The sequence below is a fragment of the Cryptomeria japonica genome, chromosome 7 (genome assembly GCF_030272615.1).
Source record: "Cryptomeria japonica chromosome 7, Sugi_1.0, whole genome shotgun sequence".
Taxonomy (NCBI): domain Eukaryota; kingdom Viridiplantae; phylum Streptophyta; class Pinopsida; order Cupressales; family Cupressaceae; genus Cryptomeria; species Cryptomeria japonica.
Genome location: NC_081411.1, coordinates 370,870,047 through 370,882,376, shown reverse-complemented (window position 1 = coordinate 370,882,376; position 12,330 = coordinate 370,870,047). Strand labels below are relative to the sequence as shown.

Genomic DNA, 12,330 nt, shown 5'->3' with positions numbered 1-12,330 from the left:
CTTGATGATTTACAATTGCAAAAGAGGATCAATTGTGATCGATTCCCTTCTCTTGATAATAGTTTGCTTATTGTATACAATGGGAAGGTGAATTCTTTTGAGAGTTCCTCTTTTGACTTGTTTTGGTCACACAATGTTTTGAATTCAGTGAGCATGACTCAATGCCCAATGAAGAGTTTCATTTTTGCTCGAGTTGGCCTGTCTAAATAATTTCCTATTGGTTTGCTCTGGAATGGTCTACTTCCCTAGAGATCTAGAATGAAACAAAAGCATATGGCATTTTGTGGGGCCCGGGAGCAAATATAAAGAAAATCAAAATGTTCATAAAAACTATAATGCCCAATGCAAATATGAAATAATAAGAAAAATAAAATTAAAGATTTTTTTTAATTTGGTTAATGCCCATGCATCTCTTATTATATCCTTGCCATCTCATGATCGCATGATGGGAAGATGGGAGGTCGTTACTCATCACAACATTGCGATGAGGAGATAATTTTCCCTAAATATGTGATGCGAGTTGCAAGCTAGGGTTTTGCAATGTCAGTTTTCACAACTTTGTTCAATGTCGGTTATGTTGATGCCAAATTGGGAGCTTCATCGAATCTTGCGAAAATGAACCAAATTGCAAAAGATAGAAGGATTTCATTGAATGATTATATGTTCTATTGTTTTGGCGTAGATCATGAAGGCGCTAGTAGATTAAGGAAATCGATCATAACATGTATGCAACATGTGAATTGAATGCCATAATAGGGTTACAATTGTTTCAATATGCAAGAAACATATTAAGAGTGATCATAGCGATGAGGCATGTAAGCTGCTCGAATCCTACAACCTTTCCTGGCAGAAATATATGCAAAGTGTCGAAGCATGTAGAAGGTGTATCTATTTCAGTATTGAGGGATTGTGCCAGATGATGTAGCGACTTGGTAGGCGTCGACGTAAAATTTCAAAACACAGACACACCATGTGAATTATTCTAATGCCTCAAATCGGTGTTATCTCATGGGAAGAAATAATTGCAGAGCTACATAAAGGGTTTGATGAAATGTAAATCTGAACTTCGTGTCAGTTTCCAACATCGATTTTGTCTGTGAAAATATGGAAGTCTGAATTTATCAATAGATGCAGGCCGAATGTGGAAGCATTGACATGGCATGAGCATTGTTTAATGCCAAATGTAACGGCTCTCTTCAGCGCCATTAACCATACCTGTGCCAATATTGTAAATCACACCGTGTGCACCCTCTATGGTCCTTCTGGAGCAAGAAGCAGTGAACCTTTGTCACTTTGTTTCTTTTGGCTCCTTGCTAGCTTTTTGTCTTTACGTAATAGGGTTTTGGGGTCCTTCAAAACCTTCTTTTCACTTAATCGAAAATAATATCCTTTTAAATTTTGTTATTGTTATTTTTAGTTTTTGTTATTGTTAGTTCTTTTTATTGTTATTTTGTGTTGCTTCTTTACATTGCTATTAGAGCATTAGAAATATTTTGTGCCTATGAAAGAATGGAACAGAAATGAGACAGCAAAATGAGGGCTTCATTTGTGGTATGTGAAAAAAATTTCAGCATTGAAATTTAGAATTGAAATTGTTTTTTTATTTCATTAAATCAAGGTATGTGCTTGTGGCCTCTTTATGTTGTAGTAAGTTTTTTTTGAATAAAAGTGGAGTGAGAAGTGATTAAGTGTTAAAATGGGAATGAAACAAAAACTATTTGGTTTGACGATGACAGAGGGTGAAAGTATTATTCAACATATTAGTACATTTCATTCTAGGTGAAAGTATTGTTCAACATATTAGTACATTTCATTCTCTTCTTAATCAACTTGCTGGAATAAAATGTATAATTGATGATGATGACCCCAAATCCATTTTATTAAATAGTATGCCTTCAAGTTTAGACAATATTGTTTTTTATTTTAAACAAATCAAATCAGAGCCCAAGCTTAGAAAATGTGATCTCTTACTTAATTGATGAAGAGAAAAGGGTCACTAAAAATCACTCAATTGTTGAAGAAATTGCTTTGTTTGCCAAAGGGAAGACTAATGTTTCAAGAATGAAGAATAATTTAAAATGTTTCTATTGTAATAAAAAAGGACACATTCTGTCCAAGGGGTTGAGCTTAAAGTTCAATTCCCAATAGGGACATCTGAAGTGGAATTCTAAGCTATGACTAATATCCATAAAAAAAAAGGACACATTCTAATGAACTGCATTTGCCATGCTAGATATCTTATTGATAGAAAGATAAAAATAGATAATGATTTAATTGCTAGTGAAACTTGGGGAGAAAATTATAATGGATTAAAATGAAGGCCGAAGGATATTTGTCATCTCAAACTAGCTTCTCAAACTAGCTTCTTAGTCAGGGATGATACATTTCATTAGAAGCATTTTTTATTGCTAATCTTTCTAGGAGAAAGAGGGGGCATGTAGTGGTATGTTGGTTTGTGGATTGTTGAATCCACAAAATTGGTGAATTGTTGGTCTATGGATATTTGAATTCACAAACCAATAATGGGCAGTTGTGTGTTGGATGCCTCCAATCTGCATTAGATAACTTTGTGTTTTTTGCACTTATTATAATCTTTCTCTTGAATTTTTCTAATTTTAACTTTAAGAAATATATCATTTAACAGCAATAAAACCCTTGACTAAAGTATATACAAATGTTTGATATTTATGTATAACAATTTTCATGTTTCAAACCCTCCTCTATGCCAACAATTGAATTTCCACTTTGTCTCTACTTAGCACTTCTCTTGAACACAATTTCACCTGAGTGAAAGAGCATAACACTTCTCCCTTTAATGCTCTTATGAAACTATTTCAATCTTAACTAATATATTTTCAAAATTTCTTTCACATCCACATCTTGTAAAAACATTTACTTCATTGCTATATTATTTTCACTGGTTTTTTTCTTCATCCTATAAACCTCTTTTTGTTAAATATTTCACTCTTAAACAAAAACATTTATTATGTTCACAACTAAATACATTTGTCCTCTTTGATAAACTCTTATTTTACCCTTTTGACACTTACATGTGAATGAAAGTAATTATCCTGCATTTTCATTTTACCCTCATTGATAAAAATTGATTACCCCTTATGTACGCATTTTAAATGAATACAATCACCCATTTTACTTAACTCTCTAAATTCTTTGAAGTCTTTTCAAATCTTAATGCAGTTAAAAACAATCATGCCGAACTTTAATCAAGAAAACACAAGTGCAACCAGAAATGAAACAAATAAAAACAAACAATGAATACATCACTCTCCACAACTCCTTCAATTATTACTGCAAGACTAAAATCTGAAAGTCTTCCTTAATGCATGGTAAGAAACCCAAGTCCCATGCCACAAAACTATATATAAAGTAACTTCCAGATTTAGTCAAAGGCCCATTGATTTTCACGCCTGACTTCTTCCTCCTCTTCAGGAGTGTAGTCATTTTTTATGTTAAATATCTTTCGGATCTCTTCTGGTGTTTTGCCCTTAATCATGTCAGCTACAGTTTGACACGTTAAGTCCAGAAGTTTCTTTATATTCAGATAGTTGGCAGCCTGCGCACAACAAACAAATATACATAAAAAGTCATCACTTCCAATTTATACATATTGAGAAAATAAGCTTTACTACAAGCACATCAACAAATATATACGGCAGGGATTTTGCATGGCTAGCCGTAATACTACTCAAGAGCCAGTAATACTGCTCAAGAGCATCTGGATTTTTCGAAATAGTTATTTTGGACTCTAAAGTCATTCCTAAGGTAGGGATCTTTGCATGGCTAGTCTATCAGAAGAAGATTTTAATGGCAGAAAATTTCATAAAGATGGGGTATGCAGGACCCTCTAGGTGCATCATGTGCATAGCTCAATCAGAATCAGTTGACCATCTACTTCTCAACTATCCCTTTGCCTCCAAATGTTGGCGTTGGCTATGCGCTAAACTTGGGCTGATCATAGCCTTACCAAATAACATTAAATCTCTATTTCAAAGCTGGCCCATCCCAAGCAAAGAGTCCACCCTGAGCTCAATTATGGAAGGATCCCCTTCATGTTTAGTCTGGGAAATCTAGAAGGAGAGGAATAGAAGGCTATTTGATGACAAATGCAAAAGATTAGAAACAATTTTAAACTCAGTTGAATCGGTGATAGTGAACTGAGTAAACTGCAAGATAGCTTTCTCCTTAGAACCACCTAAAGCCTTTTCATCATGGGATGAAAGCATTAGGAAAAATTGGCATAGAATCAGGATCCCTTCTTCCTTTGGGCAAAAATACAACATGAGAAAAGCGCAACCTGGTCTCCTCCAAATCTGGGTTGGATTAAACTAAATTTTGATGGTGCTTGTAGAGGTTATTCGGGTCCTTCAGGCATAGGATATGTAATTAGATCACACAAGAGCAATCCTTGCGAAAATGGCAAAGCCAATCCCCCCAGACACAAACAACATAGCAGAATTCAAAGAATTGCAATTTGGATTGTTAGAGTGCATAAAGCATGGTGACTTAGAGATAGCAATAAATGCAATTAAGAGGAAAAAAACTCCAAACTGGAGATTGTAGGGAATCCTAGACAACATAATTCCAAGCCTCGACAGAATAGAAAGCTACGAAGCAAAGCACATCTCCAGAGAAGCAAACTCAGAGGCAGATGCTCTCTCCAAAATAGATGCTCTCTCCACTTACCTCAGAAATATGTGAAAGCTAATTAAGGTTTTGATCAACATGGCAAACTTTAAATTTAACCTTGGTGGCTAAATGAAATGGCTATCCCAATTCAATTAGTGTAAAAAGTGTGCCAACCTACTTCTTCTTATTGCCTTCTGCAAGTTGATTTCATTCCTTGTCAATTAATTGCAGAGCTCTAGTTTTTAACTCCTCCTCTGCGGATAGCTGGATTTCCAGTCATGTCGAGAGAGCTCCCATTCGGATTCATTATGAGTGTTTACCCTAGGCCCATCTCCTGTTTTGGAGCAGACACTCCAATTTCTCTTTCGACGTCTATGCGCCAAGTCTCATTCCAAAAAATAACAAACCTGAGGCTCAAGCACTTTCTTCTCTTCTTGGATTTCCCTCTCATTTTGGTAGTCAAGATGATCTTAGGTAGTGGGCATCTGAACAGAGACGAGTATCCATGGGACAATACTATCATCTCCTCAAGGTTTGTTGCATCTTTGCTGGATTTAAAACTACCTAAGAAGGCCGTTTGGACCCTCATGAAGAAGATTTTCCCAGAGGAGGTCACCCAAGAGCTTCAAGAAATTCTAAATAAAGCAATTCATGATTCTAGGGCTCCTTCGCTAGGTGACAAAATCCTATTCAATGCTCATGGAGAATTAATTAAGTACTATCCTTTCCTACTCGACTTGAAATGGAAAGACTTGGATAGGCATAGAGTATTTGCGGGAGTTGGCCTTGGGTACCTTAAATGGCAGTTTCTGGGAGAAAATCAAGAATACCAGGGTAGAGAGGACAACGTAATTCAATTTGCCAGACTTAATGACATATTGCCCATGAAAGCAAAAGAAGATAACCCTCAAGCAGAGGGGGTGGCACTAGTAGGGGTCATTGCGGGTCTAGGCGTGGGCGTGGCAGGGGTCGCCCTCCCTGCAGAGGCCATGGGAGTGCAAGGAATGGGAATGATGTTGACAAGGAAATTGCAAGCTAGGTTTCGTTGATTTTTCTATAAGTTTTTGTTTGAGACTTGAACTATAAATTTTGGCTTATCAAGCATATATTTTTTGGTTTTTAGGGCAGTAAAGCATCTGCCACTCAAACTTATAATCTTTCAAGTTAAAGTTTTAAGACTTCATGCTAATCTGGGAAGGAGATCTATGTCTTCCACAATCTGTATAAATCTTGTTAAAAATCTACTACCTACTAGCTATATAAGCTCTGTTAATTTTTGCATAATCAGTATAATGCTAACTCTGTCTTTACCAATCAAAAAACAAATATATATGAATTAAACCTAGCATCTGAAGGCAAACACACACATCCTCAATGATGCAGAAATTGGGGAACGATACAACTCCCGCACAGTAATGCAAAAGACAGGCATTTTCAAGATAAATGTTTGCACCACTATGAAGAGAGAAAATCAGAACTCAGACTTTATAGATGGCACTACAGATAACATGCACTGTACGAAAATACACTGCACGGTTATTAGCATTTTGAATATATAAAATATGTCCCACTCTTTTTGAGAAATGAATATTGTTTAGGGAATATAGAAGTGCCTTAATTTATATAAAGAAACTGAAAAAGAATTTAGATGAGGATGATGGTAAGAAATATAGATGTCATTTTAAGTGGCTGTTTAGACGAAGGAGGCTTGTAGTTTAGGTGTATGATTATTTCAAATAGAAGCCTGAAAGTGGCTGTTTAGATGAAAGAAGTTTGTAGTTTACATGTATGATTACACCAAATATTGTAATCTGTTAAGTAAACTGAAATGCCCACATCTATGTCTATAAGCTACACACTCATTCAAATTACAACAATTTGAAGGGATAAAAACTTCAAAAATCATTTACCAATACTAATTCAAATGCTGTTTTTATTCTTAAAAAAATACCTGCACGCTAACATTTTCCAGAAAACAGCTTCAAATTCAAAAAAATATCTGCACGCTAACATTTTCCAGAAAACAGCTTCAAATTTTCTAGACAACTTTAAACAAATAGCTTGACATTTTCTTTATAACTTTAAACAAATAGCTTCAAATTTTCTGAACCTTAACAAATATCTTCAAATTTCCTGAACAACCTTAAACAAACAGCTTCAATTTTTTTCAGAATAAACTTAAACATCTAATTTTCGAAAATCATCAAGATAGGTCGTTCAAAGGTACTAAAGTATGAAACCTACAAAACTAAAACAGGATAAACAAAATATGAAGCTTACAAAACAAAACCAGACGACACAAAAATATATGTGCGTAAAAAACAAAATCACGCAAAAATTCATCCCGTAGATTCATTCCAAATTCACATAAAATCCGCAAATGAAATTGCTTCAATTTGTCCGAAAAGACAAAATAAAATTGTTTAACCAGAACCATAGCAAAAATAAAACGACTACAAGTACACCAAAACCTGAAACCCTGCAAACCAAAAGCTAATAAAATTCATCCTACGATTTAATACATATCAGCTGTTCGAAATCCGTGTGCTTTAACTCCAGAGTATCTATAATATTTCCGGAAAACCTTAATCTCCACCCTCAAAATTTACAACAAAAATGTTCAATTTTCTTTCCGAAACCCTAAGACATGCATCAAAAACAAAATCCAAACAAGCTAATAAAGGGGCGCTGAAAATCACGCATACCAGTATAATATCAAAAAGGGTAGCTTGATCCACCTTCACGAACTCCTTATCCCACGTCTTCACATCCAACTCCGAAATGGCGGTTGTTTCTTCGCTGGTTTTGGTGGCATCCACATGATACTTACAATATTCGATAACTTTCGCCAGGATCTTACTGTTCACATTCGGCAAGGGCACGACGCTCTCCACGCCTGTATCTTCAATCATATTCTTGATTGTTTCAGATTCAAATGCCACGGCCTCATCAACCTCGAACATTTCATCATCTGAGCTCTTCAATTTCACTTTACATTCCTTCGCCATGGATGTTTTGGGTATTGAAAACAAAAATGTTGCAGAGGGAAAGCGAACGAAAATCCAAGAAAGAGAAAGCACAAATCTATGTTTAACCTTATAATAATTTGCAATGACTGGCTAACACCTGTATTTATATGTGGGGAATGGGTATATTTTTATACGAATAAAAATAGCTTTCTAAATCCGTCGGCCCTTTAGCTCTTTAGCTTTCTAAATCCGTCTGCCCTTTTTATCGATTTATTAGTAACTAATATAACTATGGTATATATTTTAGTTTCAATAGTTTTAATTATTATTAATTATAATTCGCGATTTAGTCCTCCTATTATAAGATATATGACTCATCATCATAATAAAAGAGAATTGACTTTAAAAATATTATATTTCACTTATATTTTTAGTCAATTTAAATAAATTAAATTAATTTGATACATTAAAATATCTTAAGTTAAATTTGATAGTTTTTTACAAGGTAAAAGAGTTAATATTCAATAATAAACATAAATTTAAAACAATCTAACTCGAAAACAACATTGATTAGAAGTAGAAATTGCAGATTTCTAATATCATTAATATAATATTTTATTGAAGAAGTATCATATATGCCATATTTTTAAAATAATTATATTGCACGTCTCATTACAAAAATCAAATGTCAAATTTCCATATAATTATTTTATTTTATTAATTAAAATTAAAATTTGATAAATATGAAAAGGCATTTTATAATGATGGAGCGTAATTGCTGAGTGTGTTAATGTGACCTTATTAACTAAAAAACTCTCCTATTTTTTTATAGCTTAAAGCTTACATCTATTTGTATGTCAAAATACTTATATTAATTATAAACACAATATTATCAAAATAAACACCACCTTGAAAAGAAGAAAAAAGTCATCAAAATTGTTAATTTTAGATAGATGTATCACTATAAAATAAAAATAAAGATATTTTACAAATTAGAATAAAAAGACTCTATTTGATGAAAAATGATATAGATATATTTAAATTTTAATGTGTTTATATTAATAAATTTAATTTAAAATAAAAGAGAATAATTTTTAGATATCTATAATTGATATATCCATTCTTTTTGTAGACACTGAAATTGGTCCTAAGTCTTCCATGACACTTTTCACTAACCCTTTTTGTCTAAACTGATTAAATAATTTTAATTATTTAAAGAGTACTAATATTATTCTTCTAATTTCTTATAATTAAATAATTTTAAATTATTTGATCATGTTCTTGCAAACCATTAATTAAATAATCTTCATTATTTAATTAATATTCATCATTATCTCTTTCTAATAAATTAATCTTGATCTTAATCAACTAATCCTAACTATTCCTCTTTGATTAAATAATTCACTTAATTATTTAATCTATTTATTCTAAGATAATTATTTTTCTATGATTAAATAATTATTTTTAGTTATTTTATCCCTTTCTCTAAATTATTCTAATTAAATAATTGAATGTCTTCCATAATTGAATTATCCTAAGTAGCATGCGTTAAGGAAGACATTCAATTATTTCAAATCACATTAAATGGTAGATAGATCATAGTGTCGTGCAACACTAAGATATATCTTCAAATGTAAATCCTAGGTAAACATAGACCCCTCTATCACATTTGCTTCCACATTTGAAGCTTTAGTAAAATGCAAATCTACATGTTTGTACAAGAATGAACTCCTACATCATAGTATGCAATCAAGAAAAATTACAAGCCACTCCAAATTTGTTTATAATACTGTTTCTACAGAGGAGACATCTCAACTCAAAAAATTCTTTCTATGTCAAGCGCTAAATAATTCTCAACACCTTTGATGACTACATATAATATGAGGCTGCAGTTCTCATGTAAATTAGTGAGCTCAACAGTCACCGACCTCAAGTCCTCGTAAATTCATCCTTATTCCAAATTTGTCTTGATGTAGGAAATGGAGTAGAGCTCATTACGTACTTTCTTATAATGAAGAGAAAAAATGGTATCACAAAGTCAATGTAACAACATTATAAGGAGAATAACTAATAGTAGGTACAATCCCACCAACATCATCAACTAATATCATGAGCGCAACCATAAGACCACGAAAGACATCAACCGAGGAAAGGCACTTGTTATGTCCCGCTCCCTCTACATGAATGTCATTTAGTTAGGGTTATGGTTTACACATGATTGGGGCTAGGGTTAGGGTTTAGATTAAGGTTAGGCTTAGGGTTATGGTTATTCCTAGGATTATGACTAGATTGACCTTAGGCATTTTGGTTTCCTCTTTGGCCTCTTTCTGTGCATGTTTTTCTCTTGCTTACTTCACCTCCTCCCTGGTGAATCCCATCTGCACTGCCACTTCCTCAACCATCTTAGTAACTTTCATTTTTCTAGTAGGTGCAATGAATTGTTTATGTAATTCAAGTTCTTTCTCCTTAAATGTTCCAAATCTTCCTTCTTTTGGGTCAACCGGTTGCTTCAATAGGTGTTCTGCATATTCCTCAAGTGTGATAGAGTCAACTTCATACTGCATGGGCATGATCCACACTATCCTAGGCTCCACGACTTCCATTTGACATTGATCTTTATCAACGATGAAGCAAATAGTTTTCTCATACCTCTCTACAATCTCCTTAGGGATTATTTGTCTATTTTTCATTGCAACTTGGAAAGATTTGAAATAACCCCAAAGAGTAGATATTCTCATTGTGTCATCTCATATTCCCCACAATCCCTCTCTGATTTGCATTGCCACTGGTATATCATATGCCCATTGGACCTTTCCTTTTACACCAGGTATCTCATTCAAGAAATATAAGGCCAAGCATATAAGAAGAGTCAAATATTTAAATGTGTGCTTCTTATCTTGCTTAATTTCTTTAAATTACTCATCAAATCATTTAGAAGGACTGTACAAAGATCATACCTCCATTAGGCCCAATATAGAAATCTAATGTACGGAGAGGGGAGGGATGAATCAGTACTTCAAATCTTTTCTTCAATAATAACTTTATTGTTAAGCATAAACCAAAAATTGCTGTAACATAATATAATGATGAAACAAATAGATAAGAATCTTACATGATTCACTCCATAACACATATATTTTCGTTACACAGAAACTCTTGGTTAGAGAGAAAAACTATGGTGGGGATGACACCCACAACTTCACTACTGCAATAATAAAGGTTGCTCGGTTAGAGCTACATGTTTAGCTATTTGTGATAGCTTACCCTGTTAGGAGTATCAAGATCTTTAGATCTACCTTGCTAAAGGATTTTATAACACTTATTCTAAAATGTTGCACCTGGTTAAAGGCTTTACAATTTATAGACTTTGTAGAGTCTTTTACCCTGTTAAAGGTTTCTCTTACAACTCAAAATATTACACTTAAAATCTTACAAAATATCTGTAACTTCACATTTGAAATGTTAAAGCAGATTCTATGTGCTCAAAATGAGATTACCTTGCCTATAGCATACCTCAGTAACCCATAAATTTACTCGGTAAACCCTTCTATTTACTCTATTCCTTGACTGTTCTCTGAAATCCTTCTCGGTGACCTCTGTGTATCTCTGTCAATCATAACAGTCATAACACTCAGTGCTTTCTCATGATTTTGCTTTTCACATATGTCTTGCTTCACACACATGTTTGATCCTTAATTCATGCTCTATAAATAGATCTGTTGTAACGGTGATCTTGTTCATGCTTCGATCTTACAAACATGATTTATTAAATGAACAACCGTACAAAATTATTTCATTGGACAGATGTCCTCAAAATCATACAAAATCTTAATTGCAATTTCCAATGTGTTAACGGTTCCTTGTTCATAGATCTTTGTAACACGTTTCCCATATGTGTCTAGGTTCAATGAATCTGGTAACACATTTACTCGGTGTGTATCAAATCGGTATACCATCTTTGCTGCTCGGTATTCATAGAACATTACTCTGTAGACAACTCAGTGTATACTAAACTTTGTGACTCCTTTCTTCTATAACTGACTGCTTTGTGCTTACCGACTTAATATTTTGGTAGTAATAACCGACTAGAGTATATAGAATGACTTTAGAAATAAAACTAATGACAACTTAGTAAATAGTAAAAATCTCCCCTTTTGACATTAGTTTTGAAATGTTTGACAAAACTTCTTTCAAAGTCATAACTTAAAAAAAATCTATATAATTACAAAATTTGATTGAACTGACAGTATATATAATTGTCAATAAAATAGTATACTCAGATATACTCCCCTTATCAATATACTATACATAACTCTGATTATGCATGCGTTGTTATCAATATTTTGTATTCACTGCTCGGTTCACGGCTCGGTTCACTGCTCCCCCTATCAAAATTATCTGTATACTTGAATATGCTGATCTGCTTGGTATACTCCTATTGTATACACTATACTCCCCCTTTTTGACAAACATCAAAACTAGTTACCATTCAGTGGGGGCAACTGGTCAAAAATGGATTTATACTTTGTTCTTGCATCAGTGAGAGGGGCAGAGAGGGAATCCTTAACACTATCCATGAGTGAGTTCTAAGCTATAATATTAGCTAATAGTGAAATCAGTCCATCTAAAGCGCTTCCCTCTGGCTGAGTGGATATGGAGGTAGCCTTGTTGATATGTTCTTGGATGGAGGAGAAGTGTGGAATGAATAAGGATT

The 12,330-nt window shown here is 33.6% G+C and overlaps 1 protein-coding gene across 1 annotated transcript; it reads right to left on the bottom strand.

The window, feature by feature from the left end:
- Window positions 1-3,361: 3,361 nt before the first annotated feature.
- Window positions 3,362-7,671, bottom strand: LOC131857054 (SKP1-like protein 1B). The gene is made up of 2 exons (XM_059209071.1): window positions 7,353-7,671; window positions 3,362-3,574 (listed from the first exon to the last, which is right to left on the bottom strand). Exons 1-2 carry the CDS (start codon window positions 7,653-7,655, stop codon window positions 3,401-3,403), a joined length of 477 nt encoding a protein of 158 aa, XP_059065054.1. The 5' UTR covers window positions 7,656-7,671; the 3' UTR covers window positions 3,362-3,400.
- Window positions 7,672-12,330: the final 4,659 nt, after the last annotated feature.

Bases quoted from the DNA above. Each gene is read 5' to 3' on its own strand.
- LOC131857054 (XM_059209071.1), bottom strand. From the start codon at position 7,655: ATGGCGAAGGAATGTAAAGTGAAATTGAAGAGCTCAGATGATGAAATG. The intron at 3,575-7,352 runs GTATGCGTGATT...TGTTGTGCGCAG, and splicing joins CCCTTTTTGATATTATACTG to GCTGCCAACTATCTGAATAT.